The 19541-nt window shown below is 38.3% G+C and overlaps 1 protein-coding gene across 2 annotated transcripts in view; it reads left to right on the top strand.

Moving 5' to 3' along the window:
• Positions 1-19541, top strand: part of ZW10 (zw10 kinetochore protein) — a 44037-nt gene that overhangs the window by 10734 nt on the left and 13762 nt on the right. The window contains exons 3-9 of one of the 2 annotated variants that reach the window (XM_053595334.1): positions 999-1100; positions 1272-1349; positions 1502-1661; positions 3504-3656; positions 4655-4846; positions 16421-16584; positions 17827-18009. In XM_053595334.1, the coding sequence (XP_053451309.1) occupies positions 999-1100; positions 1272-1349; positions 1502-1661; positions 3504-3656; positions 4655-4846; positions 16421-16584; positions 17827-18009 (1032 nt within the window). The remainder of the gene's footprint in view (positions 1-998; positions 1101-1271; positions 1350-1501; positions 1662-3503; positions 3657-4654; positions 4847-16420; positions 16585-17826; positions 18010-19541) is intronic. The other variant, XM_053595335.1, reaches the window with a different exon arrangement.

Genomic DNA, 19541 nt, shown 5'->3' with positions numbered 1-19541 from the left:
CAGGCGCCGCCCAAGATGGGGAATTTTTAACATTTAAATCTAGTGGGACAAACCGTGCACTATTAGCTTTTCAGTCAATGTATATTTCATGAATGAGTGAATGAATTAGAGGTTGAAGAGAGGAAATAATTGATCATGTAAAGTCACCAATATAGTGGGACAGAATGGGAGGTAAATTAGGCCCAACATAAAAAATCTTTCTAATAGTTAGAGCTGTCCAGCTGTAGAATAAGTTATCACTTGGCAGTGGGGATGCCCTTCTAGTAATCTGGGTGGATTAGTTCTCTCGTGAAAGGTACCTACTTAAGTTGTGACATGAGGATATCATGTTGATGGGAAATGGGTATTCTTGTGTAGGATAAATAAATAACGGTTGGGCCTAGGTGGACCTCTAAGTCCTTTTCTTACTACGTTCTGTGATTTTTATACCAGTCTTAAGTTAGCATTTAAATTGCAACATAAAGCTGGGTATAGTGGCACTCACCTGTTAGGAGAATGATGCTGGAGGATTGCTTGGTCATAGGGTTTTGAGGCTGCAGTGAGCTATGATCATACCACTGCTCTTCAGCCTGGATGACAGAGATGCTCTTGTTTCTAAAGAAAAAAATTCAACCTGATAAAGCTTATTGATTAGTTGTAAATGTTTTCTTTCTTTCTTTTTTTTTTGTTTTTTGAAACAGAGTTTCACTGCATCACCCTTGATAGAGTGCTATGGCGTCACAGCTCACAGCAACTCTTAGGCTTAAGCAATTCTCTTGCCTCAGCCTCCGGAGTAGCTGGGCGACAGGTGCCCGCCATAATACCTGGCTATTTTTTTTTTTTTTTTTTTTAATTGTAGTTGTCATTGTTGTTTAGCAGGTCCAGACCAGGCTTAAACCCACCAGCTCTAGTGTATGTGGCTGGCACTATAACCACTGAGCTACGGGCACTGAGCCAGAATGTTTTATTTCTTACATATGATATAACTTAACAGTACTTATTTTTGATGTGTGAATTAGGTCCGCCGGGATCTTCATGTATCAACTGCTGAATTTACAGACTTGAAGCAACAGTTGGAAAGAGACTCAGTTGTACTAAGTTTGCTTAAACAGCTCCAAGAGGTCAGTAAACTCAACTTAAGCTTTTGTGCTTTGATCGTGAGTTATTTATTTCTTTTTGATTGGTCTTATTCATTGGATATCCCCTGACTATACAATGTTTCTTTTTCTTTTCATATTTTAAAAACAAACAGACTTGAAATAATAGGATGTGTAAAATATTATGCTTTTCAGTTTTCTACTGCTATTGAGGAGTACAATTGTGCACTAGCAGAGAAGAAGTATGTCACTGCTGCTCAGCGTCTAGAAGAGGTACTAAATGCTTTCTCCAAAGCCTGGGCCTTAGTGCTGTTCTTGGTTTTTGTAAATTTTGTATTCCATGCATTCTTTATCATAATAAAAATGTATTCTAACTGTCCTGACTCCAGATGGAATGTTTAACAGTGATTCCATTTCACCACTAGGCACAGAAATGCTTGAAGTTATTAAAATCCAGAAAATGCTTTGATTTAAAAATATTGAAATCTCTCAGCATGGAGCTCACAATACAGAAACAGAACATACTATATCACCTTGGAGAGGAGTGGCAGAAGCTGATTATATGGAAGTTCCCACCATCAAAAGGTGCTGCTGACTTCAGGTGGACTGCTTTGCTTAATCTGCCTGAACCAGTTTGGTGTCTGAATATATTCTAAGTATTTTGTATTGGCAGATGAGAAGGTTCCAACTCTGTACTGAGTTCTTACGTTAAGCAAGATGCTTTCTTAGAACTGACTCCTCTGGCTCCCTGCTGTGCCCTCACCGCACTTCCCTTACCTTCATCCTTCCTCCTGTCCTTTTCCTGGGAAAGTGAGGAAAGATGATTGAATGGTTTTGTTCCATGTGGTGAGGGTGTGCTGTAGGAGGTGGGAGCAGTTTGAGACCATACTGTTTCTCCTCGTAGGCCATACCTGTTCTAATCTCAACAGTTTATTTTGGCTAGAAATCTGCAAGGAGCTCTTCAGCCATTCTCTCTCTTGCTGAGGAAAGAAGATGGGGGGAAGGCAGTGGGCTTATGGGTAGAGGAGCAGTTTGGCTCACACTTTGTCAGTTCTTGGAGAAAAAGATGGTGACAAAATCATGAAATAGGGGGTGTTTTGCTTGGTGAAGAAGTAGGATTATTCTGGCCCTGGCTTTAATTTATGCTACTTAGCTTCACTCCTCTGCCCATCTCTGGATGTGAGTCCTCTTTGATGTGTTGTTTGCCATGAGAGTAAAACTTCTGAGGGTCTGTGTAAAGGTTATGCCATTATATATACCTGGTGTATTTTCCAACTCTGGATCTTGAAATCTGGTGTATTTCATGGGAAATCTCACAGTCTTTCCCCTTCTCCCTTTCTCAGTTGGGCCTCCAAATACATTATGAATGAGTGTGCATATGTAAATACAAATACTTAGTGGAACTAAACTTTCCAGTTAAGGGAAGTATCAGTGTCTAGCCTGTTTCTTATTCTAAAACTTCTAGACAGGATTCAATACTATTCTTAATTGCTTTTACTTTTTAAGTAAAAGAATTTTTGGATTTAAAAAAAATAAGAGCCAGCATGACTGGTATTTATTATTAGTAAATAACCCTAGAGTAAAATAACTCATTTTTTTCTACAAATACATTATGTTTGTATATATATGTGTACACAGATAATTCATATCCATATGTGTATGTATATTGCGTATTTTGAAGGGAATAATCTAGAAAATTTTAGGTTCTATTCCAGGTAGACAGTAAATTAAAAGAAAATGGCAGATGTGTTGAATTCTTTGTTTTGGCACACACTGCCATTTAAATGTTGGCAGAAAGAACATAGACGAGGTCTTTGAAACTAGGATCTCGTTTTTTATTCCTTACCTTCATTCCCTTATTCTTACATATTCAGTTACTGGGTGCACTGGTTCCTGTCTGTAATCCAAGTGCTTTGGGAGGCCTAGGTAGGGGGATTGCTTGAGGCCAGGTATTGGATACCAGCTTGAGCAATGCAGTGAGACCCTGTTTCTACAAAAAAGTTTAAAAACTAGCCAGGCATGGTGGGTGCATGCCTATAGACCCAGCCCTTCAGGGGCTGCAGTGGGAGGATCACTTGAGCCCAGGAGTTAGAAGTTGCAGTTTGCTGTGATTGTGCCACTGTACTCCATTCAGCGTGGGTGACAGAGTAGGATCCTAGAAAAATTAACAAAACAAAATAATATACTTAGTAAGGATTTCTTGTAGATATATTATCTTTCTCAGTTTGATTCTTTGAACGTACTGATAAGTTATTTCCTGTTTTAGAGTGATGCGAAGGGCGTGTATGTCACAATTAATATTTTTTGCATTAGAAGTATATTGAATAAGACTACATTAAGAATCTCAGTAGAGAATGGGCTCTGAGGAATAGAAGCGGAAACATCTTATATTGCTGAGGCAGCTGATATTTCCCCTCATTTTTTTAGATGCCAGTAGTTTGGAATCCTGCCTACAAACGGAACTTCATTTATGCACTGAACAATCCCAGAAAGAGGAGAAGACCCCTATGCCGCCCATCAGTTCTGTCCTCTTGGCCTTTTCTATCCTTGGAGAATTGCACACCAAGCTTAAATCATTTGGTAAAAAGAATGTTACTTTGGGCTCAGCACCTGTGGCTAAGGCGGCTAAGGCGCCAGCCACATACACTTCAGCTGGCGGGTTCCAATCCAGCCCACCCGGGCCTGCCAAACAACAACGATGGCTGCAACCAAAAAATAGCTGGGTGTTGTGGTGGGCACCTGTAGTCCCAGCTACTTGGGACGCGGAGGCAGGAGAATCGCTTGAGCCCAGGAGTTGGAGTTTGCTGTAAGCTGTGATGCCACATCACTCTACCCAAGGCGATAGCTTGAGGCTCTGTCTCACCCAAGGCGACACCTTGAGCCTCTGTCTTAAAAAAAAAAAAAAAGGCGGCGCCTGTGGCTCAGTGAGTAGGGCGCTGGCCCCATATGCCGAGGGTGGCGGGTTCAAACTCAGCCCCGGTCAAACTGCAACCAAAAAATAGCCGGACGTTGTGGCAGGCACCTGTAGTCCCAGCTACTCGGGAGGCTGAGGCAAGAGAATCGCGTAAGCCCAAGAGTTAGAGGTTGCTGTGAGCCGTGTGACGCTACGGCACTCTACCCGAGGGCGGTACAGTGAGACTCTGTCTCTACAAAAAAAAAAAAAAAAAAAAAATGTTACTTTGTTTCATTCACATGGAATCTTTGTAGGCCCAGTGCTAAGGACCTGGCAGAAAAGATTATCACATCTTTTCTGGAGAGTATTAATATAGACTTTGGCCTCTTGATTCATCAAAGGGAATTGTCATAAATATTGGCCTTTTTATTTAGGGCTTAGATCCTTTCTTTAAAAAAGGAAGCTAGTTCTTATTTATTTATTTAGTTTTTTGAATAATTTAAATAAAACCTGTAGACAATGTAGGAAACTTCAGTGGGAAAAACTGGGGCGTAATAGTTGATGCGTCATGTTGTAGTATGTGTGTTTTGGTTATTAGGCTCAAAGATCTGTATTTTTCTGGATATGCTTACTTTATAGAACTTGCTTTTAGTGATTTTTGATGAGTATTTATGTGACTTTTTAGGTCAGATGCTGCTGAAGTATGTCCTTAAGCCTCTGGCATCTTGTCCATTTCTTTATGCTGTGATAGAAAACCAGCCTAACATAGTCATCATTCGTTTTGAATCTATAATGACTGACTCGGAACATCCATCACCATCTGATGTTTTTGCAAAGATCAGGCTGGTACTGGAAGTGCTCCAGAAACTGTTTCTAGGTATGTATCCCCAAGGCAGTACTTTTATTTTTTGGTGATATAAATAGTGTTTTTAAAAGTAAATATTATTTTAAAGTAAAAATGGCTAAGAGTGAAGGAAAGATCAGAAGTGAGTAAATTGACGATCTTTTTGTTTCTTGCCTAGTTTGCCTTCCTTTTCTGCCCTACATTGATTGACAAGTGGTTTCCCAGATTCTGATTTCTAATATTATTTTAGTTGAATTCTAGCATACATTTCTCTCACTGGACTTCCAGTAACATTACATTTGGGACTTTTGCTTTAATTATAAAAATAGAAATGAATGAACTGCTGTTTTACATATTTCAAAAGAAAAATCCCCATTAATCGGATATAGACAAACAAGGTTTAAATAGGAAATAAATTACCTTCCAGCTTAGCCTTTTGGTTAGATATTTACATATTGACACTAGAAATAGCCTGTTTCTGTTTTGCTTGAATAGTTTTTTTAGTTGTCTTGCTATTAAGAAATTTTCTTGTGTTTAATTTTAATATTGTTGTTTTTTTAGTCTATTTGACTTAACCTTCCTCATGCTTTTCTCAGTGGTCTTGTTAAATAGCCCAGCCAACCATTCTTACTGTGTATAAAATAAAGAAATCCTGCAATAATTAGTAGGCCTTCCTGGCAGTCATATACTACTTATTTATATAAAAATATATGTAAAGCAAGGAATTCTTTTTACAAACATTTTTTAAAAATGAGAACAGAGAAGAAAAATTCTTAACCTCAGAAAAATTCATAAACCTCAGAAATCCAAAGTAGTTTTTTTTTATTCTTAGATCCTTACCTAAAGGAAAAATACAATTTTATTTTCATTAGCTATAAGTAAAGTTGTAGGGCTGGGCCTAGTGGCTCAGGCCTGTAATCCTAGCACTCTAGAAGGCTGAGGTGGGAGGATCTTTTGAGGTCAGGAGTTTGGGACCAGTCTGAGCAAGTCTGAGCAAGTCTGAGACCCTGTCTCTGTGAAAAATAGAAAACAATCAGCTGGATATGGTGGTGCACCCATGTAGTCCCAGCGACTACTAATCTTCCTGAGTTGGAGGGTTGCTTAAGTTCGGGTATTCAAAGTTGCAGTGAGCTGTGATGTGGCTACTGCACTCTAGCCTGGGCAATAGAGTGAGATTATGTCTCAATAAATAAATAGGCTTGGCGCCTGTAGCTCAGTGGCTAGGGCGCCAGCCACATACACTGGAGCTGGCAGGTTTCAATCCAGCCTGGGCCTGCGAAACAACAACAACAACAACAAAAATAGCTGGGTGTTGTGGCGGGTACCTGTCGCCCAGCCACTTGGGAGGCTGAGGCAAGAGAATTGCTTAAACTCAAGAGTTTGAGGTTGCTATGAGCTGTGATGTCATGGCACTCTACCCAGGGTGACAGCTTGAGACTGTCTCAGAAAAAAAAAAAGAAATAAAGGTGTAAACAAAGCATCCAAAGACTGGAAGGAATGGGGAGGTGATTCATGCCAAATATCTCTGATGCTTAAATTGCCTCTCTACGTTGTAAGGTAAGTCTTAGCCATTGCAATCAGGCAAGAAAAGGCAATCAAGGGTATCCATGTAGGGTCAGAGGAGATCAAACTTTCACACTTGGCAGATGATATGATTGTATATCTGGAAAACCCCCGGGATTTAACTACAAAGCTCTTAGAAGTCATCAAGGGATACAGCAACGTCTCAGATTACAAAATCATTACTCACAAATCTGGAGCATTTATATATACCAGCAATAGTCAATCTGGAAAAACAGTCAAGGACTCTATTCCTATTACAGTAGTGCCAAAGAAGATGAAATATTTGGGAGTTTACCTAACAAAGGACTTGAAAGATCTCTATAAAGAGAACTGTGAAACTTTAAGAAAAGAAATAGCTGAAGATGTTAACAAATGGAAAAACATACCATGCTCATGGCTGGGAAAAATCAACATTGTTAAAATGTCCATACTACCCAAAGCAATATACAATTCTAATGCAATCCCTATTAAAGCACCACTGTCATACTTTAAAGACCTGGAAAAAATAATACTTTGTTTTATATGGAATGAGAAAAATTCTTAAATAGCCAAGACATTACTCAGAAATAAAAACAAAGCAGGAGGAATCACGCTTCTGGACCTCAGACTATACTATAAATTGATAGTGATCAAAACAGCATGGTACTGGCACAAAATCTGAGAGGTAGATATATGGAACAGAATAGAGAACTAAGAGATGAACCCAGCACCTTACCTTTATTTGATCTTTGATAAGCCAATTAAAAACATTTAGTGGGGAAAAGACTCCCTATTTAACAAATGGTGCTGGGTGAACTGGCTGGCAACCTGTCGAAGACTGAAACTGGATCCACACCTTTCACCATGAACTAAGACTTTCACTGGATTAAAGATTTAAACGTAAGACATGAAACTATAAAAATACTAGAAGAAAGTACAGGGAAAACACTTAAAGAAATCAGCCTGGGAGAATTTTTTTTTTTTTTTTTTGTTGAGACAGCTCACAGCAACGTCCAACTCCTGGGCTCAAGTGATTCTCTTGCTTCTGCCTCCCAAGTAGCTGGGATCAATAGCCACAACGCCTGGCTATTTTTTTGGTTGCAGCCGTGTTTGGTGGGCCCGGACTGGATTCGAACCTGCCAGCTCAGGTGTATGTGGCTGGTGCCTTAGCCGCTTGAGCCACAGGTGCTGAGCCCTGGGAGAATATTTTATGAGGAGGACCCCCAAAAATACATTACTGGGATCTGATCAAACTAAAAAGCTTCTGCATAGCCAAGAACACAGTAAGTAAAGCAAGCAAATAGCCCTCAGAATGGGAGAAGATATTTGTAGGTTATGTCTCCAACAAAGGTTTAATAACCAGAATCCACAGAGAACTCAAACATATTAGCAAGAAAAGAACAAGTGATCCCATCTCAGGGTGGGTGAGGGACTTGAAGAGAAACTTCTCTGAAGAAGACAGGTGCACGGCCTATAGACACATGAAAAAATGCTCATCATCCTTAATCATCAGAGAAATGCAAATCAAAACCACTTTGAGAGATCATCTAACTCCAGTAAGATTAGCTCACATCACAAAATCCCAAAACCATAGATGTTGGTGTGGATGTGGAGAAAAGGGAACACTTCTGCAGTGCTGGTGGGAATGCAATACATTCCTTTTGGAAAGATGTTTGGAGATCATTTAGGGATCTAAAAATAGACCTGCCATTTGATCCTTTAATTCCTCTATTAGGAATATATCCAGAGGACCCCAAATCACTTTATAACAAAGATATTTGCGCCAGAATGTTTATTGCAGCCCAATTCATAATTGCTAAGTCATGGAAGAAGCCCAAGTGTCCATCGACCCATAAATGGATTAATAAATTGTGTTATATGTACACCATGGAATATTATGCAGCCTTAAAAAAGACGGAGACTTTACCTCTTTCATGTTTACATAGATGGAGCTGGAACATATTCTTCTTAGCAAAGTATCTCAAAAATGGAAGAAAAAGTATCCAATGTACTCAGCCCTACTATGAAACTAATTTATAAGCACCCACACTTCCATATGAAAGCTATAACCCAATTATAACCTAAGAATATGGGGAAAGGAAGGAGAGGGAAGGCTGGGTGGGGGGAGGGTAATTGGTAGGACCACACCTATGGTGCATTTTACAAGGATATATGTTAAATCTACTAAGGGTAGAATATAAATATCTTAACACAATAACTCAGAAAATGCCATGAAGGCTATGTTAACCAGTTTGATGAAAGTATTTCAAATTGTATATAAAACCAGCACATTGTACCCCATAATTGCATTAATGTGTACACAGCTATGATTTAATAAAAAAGGAAAAATCTCTCTAGCGTTCCATTAATTGGTCATATAGCTAACCTGAACAGCTTTAGAGAGAGGAAGCTTACTTTCTCTTGAGGCATTTCATCCTGCCTCTGGGCAACTCTAAGTTCTAGGAACTGTTTTATTTTGTTTGTTTTTTTTAAAACTCATATTTACTCTGTATACTAAATGTTATTATCAAAACGCACGTTTTGCAAATTGAATCTTTTTTTTTTTTTTTCTGAGATAGTGTCTCACTTTGTTACCCTTGGTTGAGTGCTGTGGTATCAGCTCACGACAACCTCTAACTGTTCAGCTCAAGTGATCCTCTCACCTCAGCCTCCTGAGTAGCTAGGACTATAGGCATGTGCCACTATGCCTCAGTAATTGGTTTAAAAAATTTTTTGTAAAGATAAGGTGTTGCCCAGGCTGGTCTCAAACTCCTGGCCTCAGAAGATCCTCCTGTCTTTGCCTCCCAAAGTGCTGGATTGTAGGCCTGAGCCACCACGCCTGGCCTGAGTGACGTAATTTTGAGTTCCCCTTGTCTTCATTGCTTTTCTGGTTTTGGCAGGTTTGGTTTTTCCTGAAGCTCCCCTTATCTTGCAGATGGCCTTCTTTCTGTATCCTTACATGGAATTCTTTTCTGTGCTCTTGCATCTTGCTGTGTCTTCTCCTGAGAATGCCAGTCATATTGGATCAGGACCCTGCCCTTACGACCTCATTTACCTTTAGTTACCTCCTTAACGGACATAGAGGTATGTCCTCTATGTCCCAGAGATACTGGAGTTTCACTTCTAAATCACTGCAATAAAGTGAATATGGCAATAAAATGAGCCATACAGATTTTTTGGTTCCCAGTGCATATAAAAGTCAGTTTACACTATACTGTGGTCTATTAAATGTGCAATATCATTTTCTAAAAAGAAATGTAATATCTTAATTAAAAATACTGGCTCAGTGTTCATAGCACAATGGTTACGGCACCAGCCACCTACCCCGAGGCTGGCGGGTTTGCTGGCGGGTTCTCTGGCGGGTTTGAACCTGGGCCAGCTGAACAACAATGACAACTGCAACAAAAAAATAGCTGGGCATTGTGGTGGGTGCCTGTAATCCCAGTTACACGGGAGGCTGAGGCAAGAGAATCGCTTAAGCCCAGGAGTTTGAGGTTGCTGTGAGCTATGATGCCACGGCATTCCACCGAGTGTGACATAGACTCTGTCTCAAAAAAAAAAAAACCCAAACATACTTTATTGCTAAAAAATGCTAATAGTCATTTTTAAAAATTACAATTTGGTAAATCATAAATTTTTCCTGGTGGGGTGTTTTACTCAGTGTTGGTGGTTGCTGACTGATGAGAGTGATGGTTGCTGAAGGTTGGGGTAGCTGTTTCTTAAAATAAGACAACAATGAAGTTTGGCTTGTTAATTGAATTCTTCTCAGGAAAGATTTCACAGTAGCATGCCATGTTGTTTGATAGCATTTTTACCCACAGTAGAACTTTTTTCAGAGTTGGAGTCAATTCTCTCATCCTCTCACTGTTTTATCAACCGAGTTTATAAAATTCTAAATCCTTCGTTGTCATTCCAACAGTGTTCATGGCATCTTCACCAGCAGTAGTTGCTTTCTCAAGAAACCATTTTCTTCGCTCATTCATAAGAAGCAACTGTTCTTCTGTTCAAGTTTTGTCATGAGATTACAGCAATTTATTCACATCTTCAGCCTTTATATTCTAATTCTCTTGCCGTTTTTCCCACATCTGCAGTTGCTTCCTCTGCTGAAGTCTTATACCCCTTAAAATCATCCATGAGGGATAGAATCAACTTCATCCAAATGGTTAATGTTGCTATTTTTTACCTCCTCCCATGAATCACAAATGTTTTTTAATGGCATCTAGAATGGTGAATCTTTTCCAGAAGGTTTTCAATTTACTTTGCTTAGATAGAGGAATCACTGTCTATGATAGTTATAGCTTTATAAAATGTGTTTCTTAAGTAGTAAGACTTGAAAGTTAACATTGCTTTTTAATTTATAGGCTGCAGAATGAGAGTTGTGTTAGCAGGCGTGAAAACATCTCTCTTTGTACATCTCTATCAGAGCTCTTGGGTGACCAGGTGCCTTGCCTACGAGCGGTAGTATTTTGAAAGGAATCTTCTTTTCTGAGCAATAGGTCTCAGCAGTGGACTTTTAAAATTTCTAGCAAACCATGCTGTCACAGATGTGCTGTCATCCAGGTTTTGTTCTATTTCTAGAGCACAGGGAGAGTGGATTTAGCATAGTTCTTAGCCCGAGGATTTGTAGAATGCTTACTGAGAATTGGTTTCAACTTAAAAGTCACCAGCTGCATTAGCCCCTACTAACAAGAGAATCAACTTTTATTAATTTTGTTTATTTATTTATTTTTTGAGACAGAGTCTCACTATGCAGCCTTGGGTTGAGTGCTGTGGTGTCACAGTACACAGCAGCCTCAAACTATTGGGCTTAAGCGATTCTCTTGCCTCAGCCTCCCAAGTAGCTGGGACTACAGGTGCCCACCATAATGTCCGGCTATTTTTTTGTTGCGCTTGTTTAGCTGGCCAGGGCAGGGTTTGAACCTGCCACCCTTGGTGTATGTGGCTGCCGCCATAACCACTGTGCTATGGGCACCGAGCCGAGAGTCAACTTTTATGTTGAAACTTTAAAGCTAGGCACTGACTTTTTTCTCCCTAGCTATGAAAGTCTTAGATGGCATCTTCTACCATAAGGGGGTAATATCTCCACTGAAAAATCCATTGTTTCATAAAACTACTTGGCCGATTATCTTAGGTACATCTTCTGGGTAACTTGCTACAGCTTTTACTTGCGCACTTGCTGCTTCCCCTTCACACTTTTAGGTTATGGAAGCAGCTGCTTTTTCTCAACCTCAGGAACCAGCTTCTGCTAGCTTCAAATTTTTCTTCTGCACCTTCTTTACCTCTCTGAGCCTTCATAGAATTGAAGAGAGTTAGGATTAGGCTTTGACTTTTTTCTTTTTAGCTCCTTATAAGCCATGGCAGTTATGGTTCATTTGATCTTCTACTAAGACCAGCAAAACTTCCTCCATATCACAAGTTAGGTAGTTTTACTTTCTAGTCATTCATATATTCACTAGAGTAACACTTGAATTCCCTTCAAGAACTTTTCTCTTGTTTTCATAACTTGGGTGTTTGATATAAGAGGCCTAGCTTTTGGCCAGTTTCAGCCTTTGACATGTCTTCATCACTAAGCTTTATGATTTCTACCTTTTAATATAAAGTGAGCGATGTTTGACTCTTTCTTTCACTTGAAGCCATTGTAGGGTTATTAGTTGGCCTAATTCACAATTGTTATGTCTTGGGGAATAGGGCGCTCTTAGGAGATGGGAGCAGGAATGAGGGGAAGAAGTAAGGGGAAATAGGAGGGGGTTTGGGGAACGGCTGGTTAGTGAAGCGATGAGAAGACACCCAGCATTTATTGATGAAGTTTGCTGTCTTCTGTGGGCATGGTTCGTGGCACATCAGAACAGCTGCAATGGTGACATGAAAGATCACTGGTCACAGATCACCTTAACAGGTATAATAATGAAAACGTTTGAAATATTGTCAAAATTACCAAAGGTGACAGAGACATGAAGTAAACTTGTACTATTGGAAAAATGATACTAGCAGGCTGGCTTAACGCAGGGTTGCCGCAAACCTTCAATAATTTAAAAAAACAAAACAAAACAAAAAGTAGTATCTGCAAAGCCCAATAAAGTGAAATGCAGTAAAGTGAGGTATGCCTGTATATCCAAATATGGTCACATTGGTGGCTTCAACATAAGAATTTTGAGGGGGACCACAATTCAGTCCAAAGCAATATGTATATGTATGTATATTTGGCAAATTCATATGCACGCACTTATACCTTCAGGAGCAATATGATATCAGTAAGAAAACATAAAGTACCTTGCCATTTTTATCTTTGATTATTTGATTATTTGGCAAGCCTTTATTTTATTTCAAGAAAATCTTAACAATAAGAGAGTAGTAAATCTTTCTAAATCTCTTTCAGACTCAACTAATGAGCATTGGCAAAGAACACAAGTTCATATTTATTATCTTCTCTTTCTTTTAATGAGTGTATTAGCTAGTGGTTATTTGATTTGTTTGCATGTATATAAACGGAATGAGTTCTTTTTTTTTTTTTTGTTTCAGAGTGAGACAGACATAGTCTCACTCTGTTGCCTGTAGAGTGTCATGGCATCATAGCTCACAGCAACCTCAAACTTTTGGGCTCATGAGATCCTTTTACCTCAGCCTCCTGAGTAGCTGGGACTATAGGCATCAGCCACAACACCTGGATAATTTTTCTATTTTTTTTTTTTTTTTTTTTTGAGTAGAGATGGGGTCTCATTCTTGCTCAAACTTGTCTTGAACTCCTGAGCTCAAGCAGTCCACCCAGGTCGGCCTCCCAGAGTGCTAGAATTATAGCTGTGAGCCACCGCACCCTGCCTAAACTGAATGATTTTAATAGCTGTATTCTTTAAACTTTTTAGAGTCTGTTTCAGGACAAAACAAATATGTATCATATAGTAGAATGAAACAGTCAGGGAATCATTGGTCTCTTGTTTTAAAATTCTAATAAATAAATACAGATTTTTTTAAGCATACGATAGCACTAAAACACTGTACATTGTAATAAAAATGATTTTTTTCATATTGCTCTGAAATTCTTCTTTGACAGATGTAAATGATTAAAAGTATGCTGCAAAATTGATTTTTAGCTGTGAATTGACAGTATTTCTTTGGAAGTCATTTTAGACTAAGTATAATTTGGAAGTCATTTTAGACTAAGTATACTCAAAGTATTATCTAAAGCTGAAGAAAAGTATTTGCAATTTTAAAAAATTGAATCAATTGATCTTTGATATTACTAGATATTATATTTTGTGGACAATATTCTGTGGTGATTTCATTGAAGATCTTTCACATTTAAAAAAATGTCTTTTCCTCATTCTTAATAATTTTTATAACTGAAATGATAATTTCTTTTGCCATCTCCATCTAAAAAGGATTTTGTTTGTTGTGCAAGAATCCATGTCATTTTATAGCTGGTGAACAGAAGCTCAGATCCTGTTAAAATCACATTTTTTTTCAACATTTAATTATGATTTCAGATAACTAATTTTGTTACTTATTGGCTGGAAACTTAATCAAATTTCTGATAAATTTGCTGAAAATGTCTCTTATTGTCTACTTTTTATAAATCTGTCTATTTTTGAGACAGAGTCTTACTTCAAACTTCTAGGCTCAAGTGATCCTCCTGCCTCAGCCTCCCAAGTAGCTGAGACTATAGGTGCACACTACCTGCCTAGCTAATTTTTTCTGTCTGTAGCAGAGACAAGTATCTCACTTTTGCTCAGGTTGATCTTGAATTCCTGATTGCAAGAAATCCTTGCTTCAGCCTCCCAGAGTGCTAGGATTACAGCCTTGTGCCACTGTGTCCAGCCCTACTTTTTATCTTAAAAAATTTTTTTAATTTTTTTTAGCTGGGCATGGTGATTCATTCTTGTAATCTCAGTGCTTAGGGTGGCTAAGGAGGGATGATCACATGAGGCAAGGAGTTTGAGACTAGCCTGGGCAACATAGCAGGACCCCAATCTCTACAGAAATGGGGAAAAAGACTACCAGGGTGTGGTGGCTTATAGCTGTAGTCCCAACTATTTAAAGGCACTAGAGCCCAGGAGTGAGCTGTGATGATGCCACCTGTACTCTAACCTGGGTAATAGAATGAGATCCCATCTCTAAAAAATAAAAAACAGCTTTTTTATTTTGCTCTGTTGTAGCAAATTATAGCTACCAATCACTGTGAAAATATAGGATACACTTTCTTACAGTCTTTTTTTTCCTTTGCTCTTTCAGTGGTACCAGTAGCTTCTGCATCTTACTTGATTCTGCATCAATAGAATGCCTTGTGTTATTTTTTTCTTTTTTTTTTAGAGACAGAGTCTCACTTTATTGCCCTTGGTAGAGTGCTTTGGTGTCACAGCTCACAGCAACGTCTAACTCCTGGGCTTAAGCGATTCTTTTGCCTCAGCTTCCTGAGTAGCTGGGACTACAGGCACCCGCCAGAGTGCCCGACTATTTTTTTGTTGCAGTTTGGCTGGGACGGGGTTCGAACCTGCCACCCTCCATATATAGGGCTGGTGCCCTACCCACTGAGCCACAGGCGCTGCCTGAATGCCGTGTGTTTTTAAATTAAAAAAATTAATTTAAAAAATTTAAAATTACATTATTAATTTCTTAAACTAGGAAACAATTATAATTAAAATAAGTATTTCAATTTAACCACCTATTATAATTTATATTAGTATTACCATAACTTGTGCTGTATTCATAAAATATTCAAATAAACACATTATAATGTTACATTAGGACATTTAGGAAAAAAACCCATTGAAATCAAACTCTTAACAGTGACTGGATTGGCAGTGTGTTATGTGAAATATTAGAAACGTCATTCGTGCCTGACATGTGAAACAACACAACATTAATAGTGACATGGAGTCCTATCAAAACACTGAATTGTGATTAACAGAAAAGCATTTTACATTGTTTCTTTAGAAAAATTTTTCTTATTCAGAACCTACAGAGAGTCTCATGTATCCTTCACCCGTTTCTCTTCAATGTTAGCATCTTGCATAACTACAGTGCAATATTGAAACCAGGAAATCCACATGGGTACAATTCATGGAGCTGATTTAGATTTTACCAGTTTTACGTGCATTCATGTGTGTATATGTGTAGTTCTTTGCCGTTTTGTGATATGTGTAGATTCACGTAACTTATTATCAAAGTATAGAACTATTCCGTCACCACAGGCTTCCTTGTGCTGCCCCTTTATAATCACACACTGCTGCTTTATTTTATAACTTAAATTTAAATTAATTAAAATTTAAAAATATTTAGTTTCTTAGTCACACTAACCACGTGTTAATGCTCAGCAAAATGTGACTAGTGGTTAACATATTGGACAACGAAGGCCTAGACTGTAGACATTGTTAGGGATCCCAAGGTTGTAAGATGTGGTTACTTTCTTCTAAAGCTCTTAACTCCCTGAGATCTTTCTTTGTGAATAGAATTAGGTTCAAAAGAGCTGGTTTCTTGTATGATTCCTCTTCCTTCTACATTCTTTATTATTTAATTGATTTATAGGATATTCTAAACATACCCTTAAAAATATGTTGGGAAAAAGCCACTATAAGATACATTATAGAGGAGGTGTTGAAATACTGTTTGGCAGACCATAGATTATATTTTAAAGTAAGGTACTTCTTGATATTTTACTTTGAATAAACACTTAGATCCTATGCAGCGCTGAAGAAATGTGTTGATTCATTTTAAAGATGTGGGATTTTAAACTATTTTCAAATTGGAATTCAGAACTTCTGAGTACTTGTCATATAATCAGATCAGTTGCTTAATATGAGATGGTTATAATGTAGATGGCTTAATGTCTTATTGTTACAGAGCACAGGCAGTAATATAGTACAGATGATTCATTTGAGCAGTGAAAATAAAATAATAATAATTGTGTGTCATGCTTTGTCCCACGCAGTCAGTTGAGACACTGTAGAATTATCTGTGCTTGTTTTCTTCCTCATCATCTTAAAATTAAAGAATTCTAGAAAACTAGGAAACTTAAGAATATATTAGGACTGCAAATGGTTTCTTGTTTAAAACCTTTTCTTTTGAATTCAGATTTACCACTTGACCCTGAACTGGAAAAGGAAAAAACATCTACAATTATATTGGCTGAGATGCTTGGTGATGTGATCTGGGAGGACTTGTCTGAGTGCCTCATCAAAAACTGTTTGGTTTATTCTATTCCAACAAATAGCAGCAAGTTACAGCAATATGAAGAGGTAAAGAGTGGAGATATCAGGGCAGTGCCTGTGGCTCAGCGGGTAGGGTGCCGGCCCCATGTACCAACGGTGGCAGGTTCAAACCCGGCCCCAGCCAAACTGCAACAAAAAAAAGCCGGGTGTTGTGGCGGGCGCCTATCGTCCCAGCTACTCGGGAGGCTGAGGCAAGAGAATCACCTCAGCCCAGGATTTGGAGGTTGCTGTGAGCTGTGACAGCACAGCACTCTACTGAGGGCAATAGGGTGAGTGAGACTCCAAAAAAAAAAAGAGGGTGGCGCCTGTAGCTCAAGTAGTAGGGCGCTGGTCCCATATGCCAGAGGTGGCGGGTTCAAACCCAGCCCCGGCCAAAAAAAAAAAAAAAAAAAAGAGTGGAGATATCATAGAGGATTTTAAAACACTATTCCTATTGTTGTATTTTGTTTTTCCTTAGAGATCTTTTGTTTTTTAGTTACACCTTTAGGAAAATTGTTAAAAGGAGTAGAGGCAAATTCTCTATTACTTCATTTTTGCACTAGCTGCCTGCCTCTTTCATTGGGGAAGTTTCTTTTCTTTTTTTAAAATTTTCTTATTAAGTATATTTTCTCTATCCTTGTATACTTGGATCAACTATCGTAGCTATCATTTGAAATTTTACTTTTTTGCTTGTTTTTAGTGTTTCTTTGAATCCTAAAATAAATATCTTTATTTTAAAGACCTTTGCACCTTTACTTAGTAGAGTCAGAAATTTCTGTTGAAGGTATTCTTTCGAATGAATTTAAGGCTAAAAACATGTATAATATTTTTATAACTAGTAACTCATGATTTGTTCTAAACTTCAAATAATCAGTTTGGCTGGGTGTGGTGGCTCATGCCTATAATCCTAGCACTCTGGGAGGCCAAGGCCGTGGATCAGGTGAGCTCAGGAATTCAAGACCAGCCTGAGCAAGAACAAGATACCCCCACACCTCTGTCTCTACTAAAAATAGAAAAACATTAGCCAGATGTCATGGCAGGTGCCTATAGTTCCAATTACTCAGGAGGCTGAGGCAAAAGGATCTCTTGAGCCCAAGAGTTTGAGGTTGCTGTGAGCTATGATGCCATGGCACTCTGATCAGGGTGACAGGGTTAAGACTGTCTGAAAAACAAAAACAAAACAAAAACTAATTTGGTCCTTCTTTTTCAGACATTGGATTTGAAATTTTAATTTCAAAATAGAACATATATATATATAACTCTTTTCTTTATTTTTATTGTGTTTCTCAGATCATACAATCCACTGAAGAATTTGAAAATGCCTTAAAGGAGATGAGGTTTTTAAAAGGAGATACTACAGATTTGCTGAAATATGCCCGTAACATCAATTCTCATTTTGCTAACAAGAAGTGCCAGGATGTGATTGTAGCAGCCAGAAACCTAATGACCTCTGAAATTCACAACACTGTAAAGGTACAAGGGTTTACGTTGTGTATTTAGGAAGCTACTCATTTTTGAGATGTATATCGTAAAGTGGAAGAGATCCTGGCAGTTGGTTGGTTGTTCAGCTCACTGAGTTATTATTCTTCTGAACATTAGTTTTGTGTTCTTTAAAAAGTGGTCCTATTTTTTACATCTTTCATTTATAAATTGAAAAAGTCTACCTAAGTGTTGAAATGAGGCAATAGATTATTCTCATCTTTATTATTTGAGGTTTTTGTTTGTACATAATTCTGTGACAGGTAAACTTGGACTTCATTATGTCTAGAGAATATATCCTGTTGTGAAAATGTTCACTTCATCTACTAGGCTGATAGAAGGACTTGTTTTGAAGCTAAAATAATAAAATAAGTAAACAAAAAGGGTATAAATAACTATAAAGCAAGTGGACTAATATGCATTGAAGATAATTTATCCTTTTGCCTTTGGATAATTCTGTCCATTTAAAAATTTTTTTCATACTTTCATATTTCAGTTTTCATACATAAAATAATTAATGCACCTCATATTTAATAAATGCAGGGTAGTACTTAGAATAAAGCAAAACACAGACTAAAGCAATCTGTTGATCAAAGATTCCTCAGCCATTTTTCTGCTCTCATTGAGGGGACTAGGCTTTCCTCTTAATCTCTTCTTCTGCTATATCCCATTATTGTGGAGTATCCCATCATTGTGTCCACTTTAACAGAATACTTAATTAACCATTTGAAGTACACAGATATTAACATATTTTGAGGTAATTTTAGATTGTTGAGGGAGATGAAGTCTAATCGTGCTAGGAACTGGGCTGTGGTTTCTTTTAACATAAATACCACTTGATAATGTCACTCCTCTACCTAAAATCCAGTGGCTTTAGGTCTCATTTAAAGAAAGATCCAATAGTATCACAAAGGCCTACAGGGCCTTATCTAATCTTCCTCCCCTTGCTCTCTGACTCTGTCTCCTATTGAATTCGTCTTTCACTGTTCAGCCACCCTGGACTTTCATAACACTGGACTCAGTGTTATGCTTTGAATGTGCTAGGCCTACTTGCTTGCAGGACTTCCTTGCTTTATTTTTCTTCATATAAATTATTATCAACCAAAATTTTGTATGAATTATTTATTGTTTCTCCTCTGTAGAAAGTGAGCTCCATGAAAGGAAGGTTTTTTAGGGGGGAGGATGTGGGAGGGACTGTTACTTATTACTACCGTGTAGTCAATGCTTAGGTCCTTACTGAGTACCTTTTGTAATGAGTTAATATAAGGGGCTGTCCAGAAAGTGTCCAGCCGCATAATAATAAAAATGAGGTGGCACCTGTAGTTCAGTGGGTAGGGCACTGGCCACATACACCGAAGCTGGCAGGTTCAAATCCAGCCTGGGCCAGCTAAAACATCAATGACAATTGCAACAAAAAATAGCTGGGAGTCATAGCGGGTATCTGTAGTCCCAGCTAATTGGGTGGCTAAGGCAAGAGAATCACTTAAGCCCAAGAGGTTGCTGTGAGTGATACATCACAGCACTCT

The sequence above is a fragment of the Nycticebus coucang genome, chromosome 6, assembly GCF_027406575.1.
Source record: "Nycticebus coucang isolate mNycCou1 chromosome 6, mNycCou1.pri, whole genome shotgun sequence".
Lineage (NCBI taxonomy): Eukaryota > Metazoa > Chordata > Mammalia > Primates > Lorisidae > Nycticebus > Nycticebus coucang.
The sequence above is the reverse complement of the archived record's forward strand: the minus strand, read 5'-3'. Positions and strand labels throughout refer to the sequence as shown.